The sequence below is a fragment of the Hemitrygon akajei genome, chromosome 5, assembly GCF_048418815.1.
Source record: "Hemitrygon akajei chromosome 5, sHemAka1.3, whole genome shotgun sequence".
Taxonomy (NCBI): domain Eukaryota; kingdom Metazoa; phylum Chordata; class Chondrichthyes; order Myliobatiformes; family Dasyatidae; genus Hemitrygon; species Hemitrygon akajei.
The window spans coordinates 44,870,978-44,892,554 of record NC_133128.1 but is presented as its reverse complement, the minus strand read 5'-3'; the positions used below and the strand labels follow the sequence as shown (position 1 = coordinate 44,892,554).

Genomic DNA, 21,577 nt, shown 5'->3' with positions numbered 1-21,577 from the left:
CTCAATCTGGGGTGGATCTTGCTGGTTCTGGGGATTTATCAGGGTGAATGTGCAGAGCTATGAGAATAATAGGATTGATATGGGCAATTGCAGCTTTCCTATAATAGATAGGAACTGCCATACTGTTAAGGACTTAGATGGGGTGGAATTGGTTAAGTGCACTCAGTAAACTTTATTTGGGCAATATATAGATGATCCTACCTTAAAAGGGCAAAGTTCGACCTACTTTTGTGTAATACGGCCAGGGAGGTGACTGAAGTGACAGTGGGAGAACACTTTGGGACCCATTGTTCTATTAGCTTTAAAATAGTTACTGAAAGGGACAAAGCTGGTCCGCAGGTTCAAGTTCTAAACTGGGGCAAAGCAGATTTTGACGGTATGAGACAGGAGCTTGCCATGGTTGAATGGAGTAGATTGTTTGTGGGTGAAGAGTCCACAGGCAAGTGAGAGGTTCTTAATGGTGAGATAATGAGAACTCAAGGTCTGCATGTTCTTGTTGGCGTGAAGGTCAAGGCTGGTAGGAGTAGGGAACCCCCAGAATGACAAGAGATATTGACGCCCTGGTTAGGAAAAAAGAGGTGACATGGGTCAGATACAGGCAGCTGGGATCCCTGGAGGAGTATAGAGGATGCAGGAGTGTACTCAAGGAGAAAATTAGGAGGGTAAAAGGTCCCATGAGATAACTTTGGCAGAGAAGATTATAGAAACTAAAAGAGTTTTTATAAATACATTAAAGGATAAAGAATAATAGAGTAAATTTTTTCTTTCTTAATACTGACCTACTCCAAATTGTCCACATCTCTCTCTCTCTCTCCTGCCTTGATTCTTTAGCCACATGTTCAGTTATCCTATCTTTCTGTTTCTACCCTCACTAGCTTGTGGCACAGAGACTAATCCTGGTAATATGGCCCTAGAGGTCCTGTTTTAAACCTTGAACTTAACTCACTAATCTCATTTTGTAGCACCCTTTTTACTCTAGTCCTGCTGAAGAGCCTCAGCCCAAAGCATCGACTGTATTCTTTTCCATAGATGCTGCCTGGCTTGCTAAGTTTTTCCATCATTTTGCATGTGTTAGTTGTAGGACCTAATGCCTCTTAGCATCAGTGTTGTCGGTTACATGGCCTTCCCCTTTTGAATATTCTGTACCCAATCTGAGGCACTCCTGCCTCTGGCTCAGGGAGGCATCATATCATTCTGGAGTCTCACTCTCAGTCACAGAATTGCCTGTCTTGTGCCCCTCACTAAAGAATCCACTGCCACTACACTCCTACCTCTCTTGATGCAGTCCCAATGCAGGGTTTCAAGCTGAAATGCCGACAGTTTCGTTCTCCCTCCTGATGGTTTTCGACTGGCTGAGCTTCCCCAGCAGAGTGTTTGTTGCTTCTCCTTCCCATGGTATGCATCAGAGCCAAGTGTGGGGCCACAAACTGGTTCCTACTACTTTGCTCTGAAAGGCTATTCCTCCCCCCCCCCACCCATTCACAACATTCTCTAACATGGTATGCCTGCTTGAGAGGGGAATGACCACAGGGAGCTTGTGCACTACATGCCTGCACTTATTGACCTTCTTGCTTGTCATCCATCTTCTTTCTGTACCTGCAGTGGGACTGACCTGCTAACTATACATTTGTGACATTTTTTTTACATCCCAAATGCTCTTTGGTGAGTGCAATCACAGCTCCAACTGATTTATACAGCTTCAGCATAATTTACTATGTTCAAAAAGCTATATAAATGCAGGTTTTCATGCAGTTTGAAGTAGTTTTGCATAGAGCTTAACATCATAGAATAATTTACTTCCCAGACAAAAATTTGATCGATGACCCAAATGAATCATAACCGGGCAAGGTTAGTGTCCCATTGATCGTTTACAATGGTGTCGTGGGACAAAGATGATTTTCCACCAATGAGGTAATATCCTAGCCACTGAAGTACTTTCCTTTTGATCTGCATCGACCTAATTTTGCTTTAGTTCTTTAACGACATGTTCCATCAAACACTACCTTGAAATTGAGGGGCATCTGCCCCACCTCCAGCATTCAGCTTATGCTCATTCCAAACCAATGCCATTATGAGGGCTAGAGTTAAATGGTTAAATGTAAAACTTGAACTGATCACTGATATGCAGGTTGTTATTAGAGGCCAACATGCAAGTCGAGGATCTGACACTCACTTTTTAACCTTGCCTGTAGCTTGATTTATTCACCTGGATTTTGTTATTTGTGTTTTTTTTATCCTGCAGTCATTCCCAATTGTGTATGCAGGGCTTGGGGCTCTTTTCCTTGTACATGGATGATCCTTGTCAAACTTATTTAATTAATCATTTACTGATTCATTGCACATCTTAATATTTTCCACTACTTTTCTGCAGTTTACTGTGGATTGAGCACACCTACAAGAAACATTGCTGTAGAAAAGCAGCATCCATCATCAAAGATCCTCACCACCCAGCCATGCTCTTCTCTCGCTGCTGCCATCAGATTGAAGCTCCGTGCCTCAGGACTCACACCCCCAGATTCAAGAACAGCTACTGCCCCTCAACCATCAGGCTCATGAACAAAAGGGGATAACTACACTCATTCTATTTCTGGTGTTCCCACACCGATGGTCTAACTTCAAGGACTCTTTATCGTGTTCTTTCAATTCATGTTATTTCTTACTTGTTATTTATTGCTATTTATTTATATTTGCATTGGCACAGCTTGTTGTTCATTGATCCTGTTTACAATTACTGTTCTATTGATGTGCTAAATATGCCCACAGGAAAAAGAATCTCAGGGTTCTATGTGGTGACACGTATGCACTCTGATAATAAATTTTATTTTGAAATTTGAACTTTTTCATGTGATCGCCAAGCTTGAATACTTTCCTTATTCACTGTCTTACCATGTATTCTTCCACAGAAAACTGCTGTCCCATAGACCTTATAATTTGCAACAAGATTATCACTGCTGTAGCTGAACCCTGTAGAGAGGAGGAACAAATTGCCCACATAACTACAGAGTCGTAAGTATCTGTTTGCAAGCTCAGAAGGTTTCCTGCATTTGTTATAACTTTAGATTGAACTGATAAGCAAAATCAGGTTTCTGCAGATTGGCCTACAGCAGCCTTATTAAGGAAATGTTTGGTTTCTATCACTGACTCTTTGCTATTTGCTTCGCTGAGGCCATGGCCAAGGTCATAGTATGTTGGCGGACAGGGAATTCCGAAACGCACAAAGAACAAGGCTAATACGTAGTGCCTGGACCCTTATGGCACCAATGAGGCCTTTACTGCAGGCAGGACAGTTTAGTTGGGTATATTAGCACAAGGACTTTGTCAATTCAATAAGTAACAGTCTATTTCGCCTGATCTCCATGGGAAATGACCATTATTGAGTCAAAGAAAGCTACAGCACAGAAACAGGAATTTCATCCACCCATTTACACGAACGCGACGTTAATCTTTTTTTTGCTCCCCACATTCTCACTAATCCCCTTCAGATGCAGTGGCCTGTTACCCTCCCAACCCACATGTCGTTGGGATGTGGTTATATAAAAAAAGAGAATCTCTCAAAAACTCAAAGTCATATGGAGAATGTGCAAACTTGACCAGGATTAAGTCCAGGTTGCTGATGCTGTGAGGCAGTAGATCTAGTAGCTGCATCTCTGTGTTACAACCACCAGCTGCCTGGGGTAAGGCATTTAAATTCATAAGCTATGGGAAATCTTGTGCACTAACCAACACTCCATCACTTTGTCATGGGATGTGTTGAAACATTCCTGAAAAGGACTCTTAAGCAAGACACTGCTCAGTACCACAATCCTTTATACAAACATTGCTGTATGCTTGATATTTTTGAGACATTTGAGAACTATGTGAAAACACATGTCAATTCTTCCACCAGTTTGTTTTTCCCTTCAGATTCCAACAACTGCAGTTTCTTGAGTCTCCATGCTGAATATTCATTAAATACTTATTTAAAACTGAAGCATTGATATAAATTTTACATTTTGCACAAAATTGCTTCTTTGGAAATCTGAAAAGAATACAATGCCCAAACGTATTAAGGAAAGTCAAAGCAATGGTACATGTTTCATACTTTCCATGATTTAATTTGAAACTCTTTCAGAAACTATGGCAAGCTTTGTACAATGTTGATATTCATTGCAACTATTGCCTAATACTGTGCACATTTTATGTTATTCCATTATTAAACAACAAGTTTTCATGCATGTAATAATTAATTGACTTACTTCTTCTCAGACAATATTTTTTAACTTGCATATGTATCAAAACAATACAAAAGCTGTGACTTTATCTTCATTCTATGTTGGACATGAGTTAGTTTTTGAAGTATCACATATTTATGAGATTTCAGTAGAAGCTTGGTTGGCAGGGCTTCCTCCTCTGGATCAAAAAGTTCTGTGTTGAAGAACCACTCCACAAGTTTTGGCATCACCACTCCAACACAGTATTGCAAAGATATGACAGGTGACCCTCGCTTTATGACTGTTTAGGTAATAGAAATTTGTCCTTTCAGAATTTACAAATTGCTGCCCAAAAATTTGAGATACAGACTAAAATTTGCTCTCACTGAATTTATGTGTCAAATGAATAAATATATAAATACAAAATGTTACTTTTTATTTCATCTAGTGCTTCTTGATGAATCCCAGATGGGGCAGCTCTGCTTTATGGAAAATCATGATGCAGATTGCTTTATAGGAATGCAACTCCTCTACAACAATCCATTGTAAAACAGATGTCAGTCACTTGTACACTTTTGGATGTACTGTACTGCATCTGTCTTTCAGGTGGAAAACTGATGTCCAACATGACCTAATATATGGATGTAAAAGTCGATGACACTATTTTAAGAACAATTCGTGGGCATTCCCCTGTGGTGAACATTTTTTTCTTCAACCAACAGAATTTATATTCATGATCAATTGGTGTCTTGAAGCTAAGCAAGGAATGAAAGTATTTCCATTTAATTGTTGTTATTGATATCAGTGACACAATCGAAATCCATTAATTAGGCTTGGATGTTGTATTCCATTCCCGGTGTATTCCTACTTGTAGAGAGATTTCACTGCATTTTATCCCAGTTTTGTTAATATGTTCAAATATTTCTTTTATTTCAGTGTTAATTGTTTTTGCTTAATTTAATTTCTTCAGCTCCAATGCAACTCCGTGAGTTAAATAATTTCAGAACTAATAAAGTTCCTACAGCACTGCTGACAGAAACATTGCCATTGGCAGTACATATTGGAAACTCTGGTGCAGTGTATAATGTTCCAATCATTCCAATTAGGAGCTTGTTTCTCTGTAAGACCCTCGGCATTCCACCATTTCATGCTCAGACCAGTTTACTCATCGGTGTATAGAAATAAAAAGATACTCCTATCACCTTGCCATGAGCACCACTGGATGCAATAATAGTGCAAAAATCATTTTTGTGCTTCTCTCTGGATATTATAATTAAATAGGTGAATCATATGAATGCAGAGCACAAGGCAGTGCATGACTCTAAAGAGTATTCAATCATACTACTGAGATGAACTTCAAACCAAATAACTGCATTTTCCTCAGCTCAATAATGGCGCAACCAGAAAAAAGATCTTTGAGCATGTTCAAAATACAATGTGTTAGCCTTATGTGTATAAGTTAGAGCAAAATGCCTTTGCATAAAACTTGAGTTGATCTGCTATACGCTCTACAACGATGCATTTCCAGCCAAAGAATTTGAAGGCCTAGTTATCTGCCTAACCCAGGTGCCTGTGTTTTTACTTTTACTGGTATTCAGCCTTTCTAGCATGAAATAATATTCAAGCATAACTACAGTCAGCAATCTTCAAAAATAATTCTCGATAGGAAACATATTGAGATGCTTCCAAATAATAAAATGCCATACAATTGTTGGTAATATTATTATTAACAAATTAAATGGAGAGAAAAATATGCCAACTTTCTTTGTTCAATATTGTTTAGGTTGATTGAACATTGAGCCATATGTAGAACTGCCTCAAGGGCAAAATCTTTAACTGAGATTCTACTGTATTATATCTATAATAAAGACTCTCACAAAGTATTCCAAACCTCTGGTGATCTCCCAGGGTGGCTTCAGCCTCCCAGTTCCAGCCAGATGTCTGTCAATCAGGCCCACCCTGTCAACCCAAGAGTAAAGCTCATGCTTTAGACATTGTCTGGCACAAGATGGTGTCAGGTCTGTTGTGAATTAAGCGCATGCACAAGGGTATCAGATGCCTTCATTGGAAGTCTGACTCTGTCAAATGGCTATGTTTGTGCAGGTGGTCGCTCCCCACCAGATTCTGAAGAATTCGGATGGTGAAGACAGCAAGGTTCAAAAACTGTGCACCAAGGAAGGTCAGATTGGTGAGTGACATGTTTGTTTAGATATTAATCCCTTTATCCAGAACTAACCCTTTGAGAACAAAATAGCAGGCACAAGCTCTCTTACAAAATCTTTATCAAGAAACATATGGAAAAAAATGGAATTAATAATATTTAAAAATAAAGGTGAACATATTCATACAAATGAGATTTTAAAACAATTACTGTAGTCCATTGAGGTACATATAATGTATGAGGACAAGGAAGTAGAATAACCAACTATGTAGTTTGTACCCTTTGTAAATTTAAGGGCTGCATAACTGATTCCAACAAGTTGGGTATTACATCTTCTGTCTTATTACTAGCTGATGCAAACAAGATGTGCAACGTATATTGCCGTACAAGATCATCTATCTTAGTGATAGTTTTCATGTCAGCCTCAAGCAGAGACACAGATGGAAGGCTGTGCTCTATCCAACATAGAGATATAAATAAAGGCAAACATTTGCTTTCTCCTTTATTTCCCTCTCATTCAGACATTGTAAGTAAAGAGGGCAGTGACATTTGGGGAACCTTTATAAAGCTGCACAAGATATGCACTAAGCTTTATTTGTGCAATCATTCTGTTGAACACAACCTTATCTCTGTAATATTTTTTCCCGTTGTAAAATTTTATTCTATCTTGTGAAGACTGCAACTTAAGGATATATGTTTGTCAGTAAATCAGTTGCACTCTTAAGCAGTCATTTTTTTAATGTAGGTGCAGATAAGCTCTTTGAACTATTTCACTGTTGATTCCAGCGACTTCCCTCAATCACTGTCTACACAAATGTACTCTCCAAGAAAGAAGTCATCTTAGTAAATGAGTCTTTACGGTCTCTGTCCTCTAACTTTTGGGAATTTTGGACCAAGGCAGTATATATTTCTCAGGTAATGATGACTATGGTTAATTAAATCAGCACAATCTCTAACTGAATTTGGATATTATCACTTAGTTAACCAACCTGGTTAGATCAGAAGTTCTGAAAACCCAGTTAGCTAATCTGCTCACAGATTTCTGTAACTAGCTTTAAAGAATTTTATGGATGATGTCTATTTGCTGTTCTGCCCTTACAACGTCACAGCTTAAAATAAGTATTCAAATGTGTGGTGAATAGAATCCCCATAATGGTTTCTTACGTGATACAGTGTAATGTGTTGTGGAGTTTCATGGTACCGTTAGACCAGCACTCTTTTATAGTTGCAAGGTAAATATTCATCATCTCAACTGTCCAAAGTACAGTACAACAAATTCAATCACAAGATAAATAAATGTAAGTATGTGGTAAGGATTCATATTGCACAAGGTCTCTTGTTATTCCTCATTACATTTCTTTCTTTTGAAATGGGTTTGTTGGTGTCTTCAACATTTTGAGTTTTGTTCTTTGAAATCCTGGGTTTATATTCTATATTCGTTTCATCACTACCAAGTTAATTCAAATAATCCTTCAGCATTTTTGTGAAAATTACATCCTACTGATATCAAGTACAGGCTGGGGGTGGTTAATATGATTAGGACAAGTGTTGGTCTGTTCCTGAGGATTTCCCTCATGTGGAGATACAAGTTTCGATTCATGAGGTACCTCAATGCCCTAAAATGAAGAGGGCAATAAAACTGTTACAGAGAAACAATCTACTTGATTGGAAGATCAAATTTCAAGGTTGTTATCAAATTATATATGAAGTATGATTCATTATGGAAAATTAATTAGTTTCAGATCTTGAATTAACAGAAAACCATTGTGAATATATAAAAAATGTTATCCTGCATAACTTGAGCAAGCATTACAGTTCTATAAGTGTGAGTGAATAGTTTTAAATCACTTAAGAAAGTTGCCATTTTAAAAAGACGAGTAGTATAGAGCAGAACCAATATTAGCCACACAGAGCAGAGATTAAATTTATTTATTCTCTTCATCTTTGGATCTCTGGTACTGTACATCATTACCAGCCATGTTATGTATGAAGATAACCCCTGTTCTCTGAGGCTGTTTCAAAGTAAATTATCAAAATACATATATGCCACTATACACAACCCTGATATTCATTTTCTTGCATAATAAAATAATATCAATAATACAATCAAATAAAGACCACACCAAGATGGCGCTGGTGAATCACTGTGACATTCTGCTGGCTACATACAATACTTCTAGATCCTAGGTATTTGGGATTTTGTTTACAATCCAAGGGCACCCAAAGGTTTCAAGTTCAAGTTTAATTATCATTCAATCATACACATGTATACAGCTACAGGAAACATCATTCCTCCGAGGCTAAGGTGCAAAACACAGTGCATACAGTCACACACAGCACATATAGGTACAATAGGACATACAGCCACAAAATAATGTTAGCAGAAGTCCCATGACCTGAAGATTGATGGAGCATGGGATGTTGTCCTCAAGCCACGTTTCTTTTCACGTAGTTCAGTGCAGTGAACTATTGAATATTTCTGCTGTTATTGTATAATTGCAGTTAAATGTTGAAAGTTAGTTCAAAGTTCAAAGTAAGTTTATGAACTATATACATAACTTCAACAATAAATTTACTTTGAACTGTGAATTAAGGAATTTCTATAAAAATAATATTAATTAGGGTGGAAAGCTAATTAAAACAAGATTATACCATTTCTAGATATCTAAAGAGTCTCTTAAATGTCTAAGAACTCAAAATTAGAAGTAAATTAATTAATTTAATGCTGAAAATAACAATCATAGGTTTTTTAACACAAGAATTACATTTACCTGATAATTAGTAATGATGGATAGATAGGTAGAGGTCCACTGCATTCCTCCATGATTTATACTTTGTCTCAGTCTCTGTGCGGAGGAATTATCTTGTGGCTATTGAATGCAGGAGACTTTCAGTGACCAGTAGGAACTATAAAGAAAAAGCCATGGTACATTATGAACAATTTATAAATTTCTTAGTTTGATGTTTCCCATTATAGTTTTTTTTTTAATGAAACAGATTTTTTTGTTTAATTTATGCACTGCTGACCTGGTGCAACTTGTAACTTATTTAGCAAAAACCAGAAGGCTACAAGTTTAAACTGATGACAGATCAGTGAACTTTAAGGTCAGTTAACTTTTTGCCCCATATAGTCAGTACTTGCCAAATACAGACTGTAATGCAAAGTAAATGGATGTGGTGGGAATTTTTTTTGATGAATAGTGTCAGAAGGTTTTTCTTGTTTCAGTATTGTCATTACAATAACTCCTGATGTTAGTTTTCAGATATTGCAACCAAAATGTTTTAAAGATCTTGTTTTAAAGCTAGAGCCTGTACAATATCACAGTAATATAAAAGTAATTTCTTTGTTTTTCACATCAGAAGTGTTTTAGCCACGTTTTTGCACCAGCACCAAGTTTTCAGCAGGTGTAACCCGCCTGAGCCGATGGACAAGTGAACAGGTCCAGGAATGCTTCCCACCGATCAGCTTTATTCCCCTCCGTATGATGCTGCCTGACTTGCTGAGTTCCTCCAGCATTTTGTGTGTGCTACTCTGGATTTCCAGCATCTGCAGAATCTCGCTGCTCCACTGCAAGTTCTCTTTGAGGTATGCCTACTGTGAAAAAGTTTAATTTTCTCCTGGACAGGAGTTCTGTTAGACCCTCTTTCATTGCGCCCCCTCTGTAATCTCTGAAGCTCTCCAACTCTTCAACCGTATGATCACCCATATTCACAATTACAGCCACACGTCTATTTATCACCTCCCAACCTCTTGTTCATCCACACCCTTCCACAGTCCACCCACCTTTCCTCTCAGCTGATTCCACCTATCACTTACCAGCTTGTACTCCTTTCCCTCCCATCTTCTTAAACTGCCTTGCTCTCCCTTGTTTTTCAGTCCTAACGTAGGGTCTCGGCTCAAAATATCGATTGTTTATTCACTTCTTCCATTACTTTGTACAAAATAAAAGCTAACACGTGATGCTTCACTCCTAGATGAGCTCAGCGCCTGTTACACACACTCTGAAAGGGAGAATAAAACTACACCCTGCAGCATCTGGTGACCTTGTAATCTCTGTCTCAGGGGCCAATGCCAGAACACCTTTCAAGAGGTGAATACTTGCAAGGCATTGGCGTCTGATCGTGTACCTGGTAAGGGTACTGAAAACCTATGCCAATCAACGAATAGGAGTGTACAAGGACATCTTCAGTCTCTCACTGCTGCCGTCAGAGGATCACACTTGCTTCAAAAGGGTGACAATCATACAGTGCCCAAGAACAGAAGTACAGGAGCCTGAAGACACACACTCAATATTTCAGGAACAGCTTCTTCCCCTCCGCCATCACATTTCTGAATGGACAATGAACGCATGAACACTATACCTCAATAGTTTTTAAATTTTTATACACTACTTATTTAATTTTATATATGATCCTTATTGTAATTAATAGCTCTTTTTATTATTTTTGTACTGTGATGTACTGCTGCCGCAAAACAGCGACGTACACCTGATTCTGATTCCAAAGATGCTGCCTGGCCTGCTGGGTTCCTCCAGCATTTTGTGTGTGTTACTGTGGAATTCCAGCATCTAATCAGATGATTTGAATAATTTCTTGTGTTTATATTGCCTCTCCTGGTAACTTATTAAGTTTAACCCAGCCACGAAATTCAGTCGTTGGCTTACAATTTTCCGTCAGCTTACTTCTAGTTGTTAAGTGATCAGGCAAGCATCTATGGGGGGAAATACACAGTAAACGTTTCAGTTTGAAACCGTTCATCGGGACTGAAGCACCACAGGTCTGTTCGCCTCCACAGATGCTGCCTTACCCGCTGAATCCCTCCAGCAATTTGTGTGCATTGCTCCAGAGTCCCAACAACTCGTCTCCCCGCTATGACGTACGGCGCTGCCCTATTAACGTCATCGGATCCCGGGTGACCTTTCACCTCGAAGATGGCGGCGCCGGTCGCCAGGAGGATCCTTAGATTTCCAGCGTTTACGGCCGGGCACAGGCGCAGGTCCTTCAGTGAGGAGAGCGATCGCAGCCCCAAGGTAACGGCACCCGGCCGCAGTTCCCTTAGTGGGGAGAACCGTCCCGGTCCCAAGGTGACAGCACGCGGGCGCAGATTTTTACTGGAGACCGGTCCCAAGGTCCTCATGTCTCTACACTAGCAAGGTTCGGAGGCATCTACACACGGGCCCCGGTCGCAAGGTGTTCAGACCCGCGCTCCTGTTACGATGCTGTTGCAAGCTCTACTCTATCCTCCAACCATTTCCCCCGCCCGCCTGTTTTAAAGGAACAGGGGACCGCGCTGCTCTGGAGTCATCTGGAGTTATAAAGTGTCAGCCGCTTTGAGTTGTTTTGCTGATTTCCTTGTAAGCCTTAATTTATGTGCTACAGAGTGGGGAATGTGTTTCTAGAAACTGGGCTAAAGCTGCATCCAAAGCACGAGTTAAGGATTCACGAGAACTGTAAATCTAATTTTTACTGTCGTGATCCCAGCGTCCTGCGTGACTTCTATTTTGAACGTGCTTGGAGTGAGGTGGACCAGCTTGAGTGTTTTCTAATCAATAAGCCTGACCTGAATTTATGTTTGTTGATAAGTATGCTTTTCCCAGATTTCCCTAGGTAAAATTAATATGGTACAAGAGGTCTCACAATTAAACAGATGACGTGTGCTGGATATATTTTAATAAAAAGAATGCTCTAGAAAAATTGCAGACATTTCAGCTGTTCTAATAAGCACAATCTATGATACAGACTCTTTTCAATGAACACAGATCTGTGCTAGATTTTGTGTACATTGCAAATGATTGACCTTTATAGAGGTGTCTAATATGAGAGGCTTAGAAGTGGTGAATGTGGTATCTTTCTCCCAGACAAAAGAGAAAGATTTAAAAGGGACCCAAGGAGTAATTTTACACAGAAGGTGGTGCTTACAAGAGAAAGTGGTTGAGGCAGGTACAATAACAATATTTTTAAAAACCATTAGAGCAGGTAAATGATTAAAAAAGGTTGAGAAGGATATGGGCCAAATAGGACTAACAGACTAGTCAGCTTGGTTGGTATGGAACATTTGGACCGAAAGACCTGTTTCTGTGCACTGACTGACTCCATGATCAGATGATTGGCTTTCTGGGTCACCTTATTTAGTCTTTCCTGTAAGGTATTTCTTATATTTCTGACCCGTGGAATATACCCATTTGCAAAAATCTGGTTTGATGCTTGATATTCTGTGTTGTTTGCTCACTTTTTTCTGGTTGAACAGTGTTTTTTTTGTGCATTGAGTGTTTGATATTTTCTTTGAATGCGATGTGTCTTTGTTTCGTGGGTGCTTGCGGGAGGACGAAATACAGAATTGTATTCTGTATAAATGTATGTTTCAATTGAATTGGATTAGCTGCAGGAGCTTCTTGAGGATGCTGAGGTTTACACCAATATTGGTCAGAATGGGAGCATCACTTCACTATAATTGAAAAAAAAAGCCCAGTGATGAGGTAGCCCACCCAAGCTCCGGTTTGTGTGGATGCTGTGTGATTTGATGCCCTGTTACAGCCTGTCACAGGAAATGACATTTACTGCATGTAAATTCTTTTGTGTGCTTTTCCCAAACCCTGTTGTTAACCTTTTGTTTGGGTTCCAGTATTGAGTGCATTCACAAAAACAGTACATGCATGCCCTCAAACAAAATGTTACTGTATGATATTCCAACAACCTGGACCAACTACTTCATCTTTACCCCATTCGATAAGAAACATCTTTGACCAAAATGCCATCAGACAGTTTCAGGCTGAAAAGTGCTTGTGAGTTGTGAATGAGAATGATTAAATCTGAGCTACAGGCATGAGGATATCTTCTGTACTATGGTGAGGAAATACAAAAACGCTGTAGTTTGTTCAACGCGTTCTGCAGGACTGTAAGCTGCTCTAAGCTGACTAGAGGCAATGGTGGGAGAGAAATGCATTGGCATCTGTTCTGATTTAGCTCAGTAGCTTGGGATTCTATGGACTGTTCCCTGGAACAAGTGTGAAGGTATCATAAACAGCTGGATGAAAATACTGTTAGTCAGGAAGATTATAGTCTGCTTGAAGAAAAGCAAAAACAAAAGAACATTTTGTCATGCTAAATTATTAAAGTTAATAATTTGCACATGAGACCAAAATTGATGGTGTGGTAGACAGTGAAGAACATCATCTAAGGTTACACCAGGATCTAGATCAATTGAGAAAATAGACAAAGAAGTTCAACTCTAAACAATTGTGAAGTGATGTATTTTGGCAAGTAAAACCAGCATAGGACATATTCAACAAATGACAGGTCTCTGAGAAGTATTGTAGAACTGGGAGGCCTGGAGATACAAATACAAACTTCCCTGAAACTGGAGATGCAAATGGACAAGAATGCGGTTTTGCTTGCCTTCATTGCGCTGAGCATTGAATTCAGTAGCTGGGGCAGCATGTGATAGCTGTATATACAGTTGCAAGAAAATGTTTATGAACCTTTTGCAATTACCACATTAATTACTCATAAAAGGTGGTCTGATCTTCATCTGATATTCATGTTATTAAGTTCAAGAGGGTGAAGAACAGATTCAAAAAGATATTGCTGGGCCCGGTCTTGGGTTCCAGGAACAGCCTGGATAGATAAAAAGTTTTCCCTGGAGTGACTTTATTGCAGTTTATAAAGTTATGAGGGACCTTTATGATGTGGATGGTTACTGTCTTTTTCCCCAAGGTAGAGGAGTCTAAAACTCAGAGGAAATAGATGAGACTTGAAAGATTTAAAAAAGAATTTGAGGATCAACTTTTTCGGACAAGACTGGTGTGTATATAGAACAAGTTGCCAGAGGAGGTGGTAGAGGCAGGTACATGAATAAAGTTAAAAACAGTATTTGTACAGGGAAACACAAGATTACTGAAACTGGAATCTGGTTTGGCAGAGATATGAGCCTGCAGGTGCTGGAATCTAGAACAACAAATATTTAACAGAGGAACTTGGAGAGTTGAGCAGCATCTGACTGAGAGAAACTGTGTATATTTCAAGTCAAAACCATGCATCAGTCTATTGGAGAAAATAGCACTAGCTCAGGAAGGTGCCTTAGTGAGCATGGCAAGCAGGGCCAAAGATGGGCAAAGAAATAACTGTACAACTCCGACTCTAAATTAAGGTGTTGTATGAAGCTGTAAAATTAGACTATAAATATAGAAGCAGGAATAGGCCATTTGGCCTCTTGGCTACTGTTCCATTAAATAAGATCATGGTTGATCGTTACTGCACCAACTCTATAATCCCTTGATTCCCTTAATATGCAAAACTTCAAGGGCAACGTTTTTTTTCAAAAAAAGGAATTTGTCATTTACTTTTCAGTTGCTAAATTGTAAAATATTCCACGATCCTTAATGTAATGAATATTTTCTAGAACTATTAAACGGTTGTGATAGCTGAATTAACATTGTCTGTTCTATTTGTCCTTTTCTCTGATTGACACATGGATAGTAGTTGATTCTCTTAAATCTTTTCTGCAACCCCTGCGCGCTTCCAATAGTGTAATGACTAGCTACAGTTGAATTAGTGCTTTATTTTTTTAAAATCATCATAATTCCTTGCTCTTGCATGGGATATCTTTGTATATAAAGCCCAGGATACACCAGCCCTGCTACCTTCAAACCTCAGTGTAAACTATGGGCCCAGGCCTTTATTCAGGCATCTCCAAGTGTGCCATTTAATTTTGACTTTTCTCCTCCTTCCCAATAAAATGCATAACTTCAGACTTTTCTGTGTTATATTTCATTTGTCATGCCCCCATTCATTCCACTATCATTGTCATCCTGAAGGCTCTCAATTTTCTCATCATAATTTACTATGGTAACATGGTTTTGTGCTATCTCCATATTTTGCAATTGTTCCCTCACTCTTGCTTGTGTTTAGGTTTTTATATTCTTGTGAATATCCTTAAATAGCATTTAGCTGTCTTCCCTTATTTCTGCTTTTGATGCTGATTTGTTACAAAATGATTGCAGGAGATTAGTCTGTAATGGAAATGAAGGGATGCCATTTTTAAGGACAAACAATCAATGAAAAATATAATAAAGGTTTGCATTTTCCAGATGTCCATAGAATCTATGAAATTTGAAAAGTCTCTCAAATTTATCTTGCATTAAATCAAGTAAACAATAATTTGTATTCAATAACCATTTTAAAATAAGGAAGCAATTGTATTCCCTGATGTCGATGTTTCGGGCCGAGACCCTTCGTCAGGACTAACCGATCTTACTATCTTTCATTTCGGTTAGTCCTGACAAAGGGTCTCGGCCCAAAACATCGACAGCGCTTCTCCCTATAGATGCTGCCTAGCCTGCTGTGTTCTACCAGCATTTTGTGTGTGCTGTTTGAATTTCCAGCATTTGCAGATTTCCTCTTATTTCCTGATGACCCTCTTAGGCAGTTATAATTTGTATCAGTACAAATGTTTTTAAAAATCACACAAATTTATAAAAATCTTAGACCTTAAGAATTAACTTGCCTCTAATTAGATAACCCACTATGCAGCAACGCTTTCTGAAATCCATTCCACATAGGCCAAGCAATATTCTCAGTCAGGAGGTCATATGAACACTTAGTTTTCTATTTCTTTCCCTCAATAACACTCTGTTATGTTATCTCAGCTTTCTGGGATCCAGATGTAACTGAGTAAAAGTGAAAAGAAATTAGATCAAAATAAAACATTCAAATGGAGCACTATGCCAGAAAACCACGAGGGTGGAAACAAAGCAGTGCTGAGAAAGAATTTTGAGAATCGTGTCATACTTTTATTTCTGCTGCAGAATATACAAGCCAGATATAACTTTGCACATTAGCCTTTATTCTTTAGTCAGGTCCTACTAAGCCCTGTTTCTGTATTATGTGCTATCATCTTCCCATTTTAATTTGGTTGCCAACTTGCAAATTTAGGAATAATAGTCAGCAACATTATGAGAAATAGACAGGCAATTGTCAAAACTGCTAGCTGTGCTCCTACAAAGACAGATTGCTGACAGATAAAGTTGGCACAGAAGGTACACGTGTTCCAAAATACGTGTTCCATAACACGTGTTCACTGTTATAATTCTGTGGAGAATTTGCTATATACTAGCTTTGCCCTATAACTTTGTTTAATATTATGTCTGATGTTCTATGTGTCAAAATAAGTCAACTTGTGTTGAATTTATATGCATAATTGTTTTAGCAAAACCAACCTTTTACGTAAAATGTGTTAAGGTTTGTTTACAAAAAGGTTAAAATCAAAAATAAGAAGTATTTTTGCATAAAGTGAAAGTCCACTGTTTGAATTGGTTATGAGTAAGCATTTTATGGTCCTAGGTTCAGTCTTTTCAGAACTGTGAATAAACCTATCTTAAAAAAAAATCTCTCCATTGCAAGATTCAAGAAATACTGCCACCATATTTGAACAGACGTTCTGATCTGTCTTGTACTATATGGGCATTTGGGGGTAGATGTCATGGAGAAAAGATCTTTCTGTTTCCAGCAATCAATAATTGTTAGAGCTGTTTTGATAGCAAAACAATATTTAAGTATTTACTGACTTCAAAATTGACCACATGTTTTTACTGGGATTTATATCTGCTTATATTAGTAATTGGATTTGAAATGGTTAATAGGTTCTTTTTAAACTTTTGAGTATTTTGAAAGTGTATATATAGTATTTTATAAAGTGTTTAATCACAGTGGGACACTGCTATTACCCAGCCACTATTAAAATGTTCTATATACTTTGAGTACTGGACAATACTCTTGCTAAATTCCACTGACACTACTGCAACTATAGTTTTGTGCCTATAATACTTTCAGTCCTCCACATTCATCTTTTTTATATTTCTGCCTGGAATGATTTTTACTGTAATTTTCCTTTTCTTAGTTTACAAGTTATCATTTTGCTTGCCAAAATAATTCAGAGTTTGTCTTTGACCTCCTTCCCCCTTCCAGAATTATTTATATGAACATTTAATTTCAGTCTTTTTTTTAAGGTTAAAAAGTACATGGTTCTTCCCAACACCCAAAGTACTAAATAACACAATAAGTCTAACATTACCAGGCATTTCAGTGTTGAGCAGTACACAGAAAATGCTGGAGGAACTCAGCAGGTCAGGCAACATCTATGGAGAGAAATTAGTCAACCTTTCAGCTGAGACCCTTCATTGAGATTGGAAAGGAAGGGGGAAGAAGCTTGAATATGAAGGTTTGGGGAGGGAGGAGTATAAGCTGACAGGTAATAGGTGAAACCAGGTGAAAGGGAAGGTAGGCTTGTGGGGTGGGGGTGAATTAAGAAGCTGGAAGGTAGCTGGTGGAGGAGGAAAAGGGGTGAAGAAGCTGGAATCGCATAGTGAAACATGGGAGAAAGGGGAAGAGGAGGGGCACCAGAGGGAGGTGGGAAAGAGGGGAGATGGATTGGAAAAAGAGTGAAGGGGAGGGGATGAGTAATTACCAGAAATTAGAGAAATCAATGTTCAAGACATCAGATTGTAGGCTACCCAAATGGAATATCAGATATTGATCCTCCAGCCTGATTGTGATACCTGTATTCATTTATGATAAACTTGACGTAAGAATGAAAGAATGTATGTTTACTTGCAACATAAAATCCTTTCGGCTTATCATTAGCTTTCAGAAATTATTGCTGTACAGATTCTTTTGACGACAATTTTGGAAGAATTGCTTATATAGTATATCCCACAAAAACAAATATCTTACACTTCAGCGGGTATAAACAGTGGCTTTTTCCCCCTCAGAGTTTGAAGTTGTGCATCCAGAAAAGTAGACCATGTACAGAAAGGCTACAAATTATTTTTCTGTATATAGCAGGCCGTCTTTATGCTAATTCTTTAAGATACCTGAACACAGGTAAACATACATTCCTTGTATTAAGGTACCTTGTAACACGTACAAGGTTTTTCAGAGTGCTTGTTCTCTCAGTTAAATAGATAGCTAGTGATTATTTGTCCTAAATAAATAAGTTATTGCAGGGTTTCTTAATAGAATAGATTTAGGAGATGTATGATTGATCCAGAAACCAAGCTTGGATTAGCTAGTTTAATTCAAAGTCTCGATTTTAAAAAGCTAGTGTCAGTAATGGCAACCCTGAAAGTCCAAGACTTTCGTAAAACTCATTTGCTTCATTTGGGGTATTGAGGGAAAGAAATCTGCCATCATGGTTGATTTTTAACTTCAGATTGAAACTGCTGAACCAGCCATTCAGTTCAGAGGGCCAGTGGAGACTATTACGGTAATTCTTTAGTTTATGGTTGTTCAAGCAGCCTAGAAATTGAACTTCAGTGTTGTATAAGGATTACACATCTAATGGAATGAATGTGTTGTCCACACTGTATTTGGATTGAAATAATCGCTCATCACACATGAAAGTAGTGTTTTACTGCTGTAATTTTTATTTTATTAAAGTTCAATAGCTCAGAAGCACTGTGAATAATCTATAAAATATGTTTTTCCCTGTGGAATTTGTGCTATACCTAGTTTTCAGTACCAAACTACTTTCAAAACAAAATCATTTATTTCCTCTCTCTATCATTAAAAACAATTCTAGAAAATTAAATCATGAAACAACACAGAATCAAACCATGAACTGTAGCTATATGTAATATTAGAAACACTAGGAGAGCTGTCCCAAGTGTCTTGGAGTAATGGGAGGAAAATCTGGTAATAGGTAAAAAATGAATATGGTATTGTTTAGAAGCTTGCTGTAATAATTCTAAATGCAATAATTGGACCACTCTGTCCTTCACAAATCAAATGAAATTCAGTTAGAACAGGAAAAAATATGCTCTTGACAATAAGATTTAGAAACAAATATTTTGAGTAATGGGAAACTGATGCTGAGCAACGCTTGCTCTTTCCTGGAGTAGACCTGTCAGTGCAGAATCAAAGGTGAGGTTGGAATTGATGGTACAGCTTCAAATTTAACTTGTCACATTTTAGCTGTTGCTTCAATTGCAGTGCTCTAAGAATCAGTTGAAACTTTGATGTTCAGAAGTAACATACAGAAAAAAATATTGGAGGAATTCAGGTCAGGCAGTATTTATGAACAAAAAATGAACTGTCGACGATTTGGTTTGAGATCCTGATGAAGGATCACTCTGATTTTTATTAATACAGTTTTTATGTTCATGGCATTGCTGATCTCTGGGTGGGTGGTTTTGAGAATGTAGGGATCAGCAGCCTTCTTGAACAATTGAAATCCTTCTTGTGAAGATGCTCCAACAGGGAATATCAGAATTTAGTCCCAGCAGTGATGAAAGAAATGCAGTGTTTCAATGTCAGGCTGTTGTATAATTTGGAGTGGTGTCCCCATGTGCATGAAGACTTTGTTCCTCCTGATGATGTGGGTTACAGTTATGACAGTTACTGTTGCAAAACGTTCTGCTGCTACTGAGCACGAGTGAAGGAGAGGATAAGTATTAAGAATGATGAATGGGGTAGGTTACCTTATCCTGGATAATGATGTTGAAACAGGAGTTGCTCCTGACCTGTGGATCCAATCACAAACGAGCAAATCGGCAGATGCTGGAAATGCTTTCCATTGATGCTGCCAGGTCTGCTGAGCCCCTCCAGCATTTTGTGTGTGTGACCTGGGGATATTGGGAAGACTTGGAGTGTCAGGAAGTGAATTCAGTTGGTACAGGTTAAACCTGCTCTTGTAGCCTTAGTATGTATGTGTCAGTCCTGACATTTTGTACATTGAACAACATTTTTCTTGATAAGGCCCTGCTTATTGAGGCTAATGGCAAATCAATCAGCGAATTGTAAAGTGCAAATTGGAAGGTATCTGTATTTTTTCTCTTTTGATGTTTCAACTACAGAGTTATATTGACCGCACATGGATTTGCTGTTACTTTTGCCCATAATTTCTGGGCCAATAACTAATGATTCACGAAGTATAATATAAAAATATTTCAAGGTACCCATAACTTCACTCGGTGGATAAGAGATATATTCTTTGTAGAGATGTGCCACAGGACATCTGCCTTTCCACATTGTAAGTTGCACTGATCCGGATAGTGCTGATGTGATTGCAACTGTCTGAAATGAAATATGGTATGATGCTGATGTTGACCTGAACCTATCTTTCTTCCATTGCTAAGTTTAGTTAGATTCACAGACCTGTCACTTCCACATTCAACTACTAACCACTTTTAAAGACAGAAACAACATCAACCATTTTTCAGATTTTCTCTTCTGGTAACTAATTATCTCTGAAAAGTTTCTGCAACGCTATAGTTTTTTTAAGGTAGAATGGTCATGTGTAGGCATAGTATCAATACAAAATAATTTATTTCAGCAATACATGAAAATGAATGAAAATCTCTTGCCATGTAGAAGAAATGGGTCTAATCATTTATAATTCCTCCGAATCGTACTACCACTTCAAGTCTCATATATTAGTATTCATTGTTTTCTTTCACACAATAGCTCCATTAGTTGCATTCAGGATTAGCTTCAGGGTGTAATCCAAAAATGGGTTATATCAGAAATCTGTTCCTGACGGGAGCCCATGTTTAAATAAATACAATGGGCAATGCTGGAAATACATAAAATTTGGCCAATATCTGGAAAGAAATGGCTGGATTAGTGTTTTAAATGTGAGCCCTTTGTCACAGATGCTGGAGTTTACCTGGCCTCTTTAGATTGACCCGCTGTACAGTACCAGTATTTCTTGTTCTTGTATTCAAGTGGGTATCGTCTGAAATAATTATTGTGTAAGGAGATAAATTGGGGCAGATAATAATAGTATGCTATTTAATTTTTTCCTCATTGCTGCTTTAGAACTTGCAAACTTTGGCTTGTGAATTTTGAAGTTACTTTTTTTTAGCATTATAGCTAAACTTATCATTTGACTTTTCATGGTATTCTTTAGATTATCTTGATGTTTCAAATTTGTTCAAGGCTGTGTGATGCATAGTTTACATCAAGACAACCCTTTGTCGGTTGATTAAGTACTTAGTCATTCCAATATCTGCGTAACAAAATCAATCTTGTGAGTCGGGACTTCTGCAACAAACTTGTTGTAGGGTTTCAATTTGAAATGTTGCCAATTCCTTCCTCCCATAGATACTGCTCAACCCACTGAAATCCTCCAGCAAATTGTCTTTTGCTCCAGATTCCAGTGTCTGCAGACTCTTGTGTCTCCTATGTGGTGTATTCCTGCCAGCATGTTATAGCTACTGAGTGTTATGTCCCA

The 21,577-nt window shown here is 38.2% G+C and overlaps 1 protein-coding gene and 1 long non-coding RNA gene across 4 annotated transcripts in view; one reads left to right on the top strand and one right to left on the bottom strand.

Annotated features, from left to right (window-relative positions):
• Positions 1–8,294: 8,294 nt before the first annotated feature.
• On the bottom strand, positions 8,295–11,235 carry LOC140727716 (uncharacterized). The gene is made up of 3 exons (XR_012098902.1): positions 11,159–11,235; positions 9,123–9,258; positions 8,295–8,833 (listed from the first exon to the last, which is right to left on the bottom strand). It is a non-coding gene; the product is annotated as an uncharacterized lncRNA (long non-coding RNA).
• A 33-nt stretch (positions 11,236–11,268) lies between these two features.
• Positions 11,269–21,577, top strand: part of wars2 (tryptophanyl tRNA synthetase 2, mitochondrial) — a 53,702-nt gene continuing 43,393 nt past the window's right edge. Inside the window, exon 1 of one of the 3 annotated variants that reach the window (XM_073045398.1) lies at positions 11,269–11,381. Coding sequence is in view for 1 of the 3 variants with exons in the window: in XM_073045397.1 (XP_072901498.1) it covers positions 11,283–11,381 (99 nt within the window). In the remaining 2 variants the exon portion in view is untranslated. The remainder of the gene's footprint in view (positions 11,382–21,577) is intronic. The other 2 variants (XM_073045397.1, XM_073045399.1) reach the window with 2 other exon arrangements.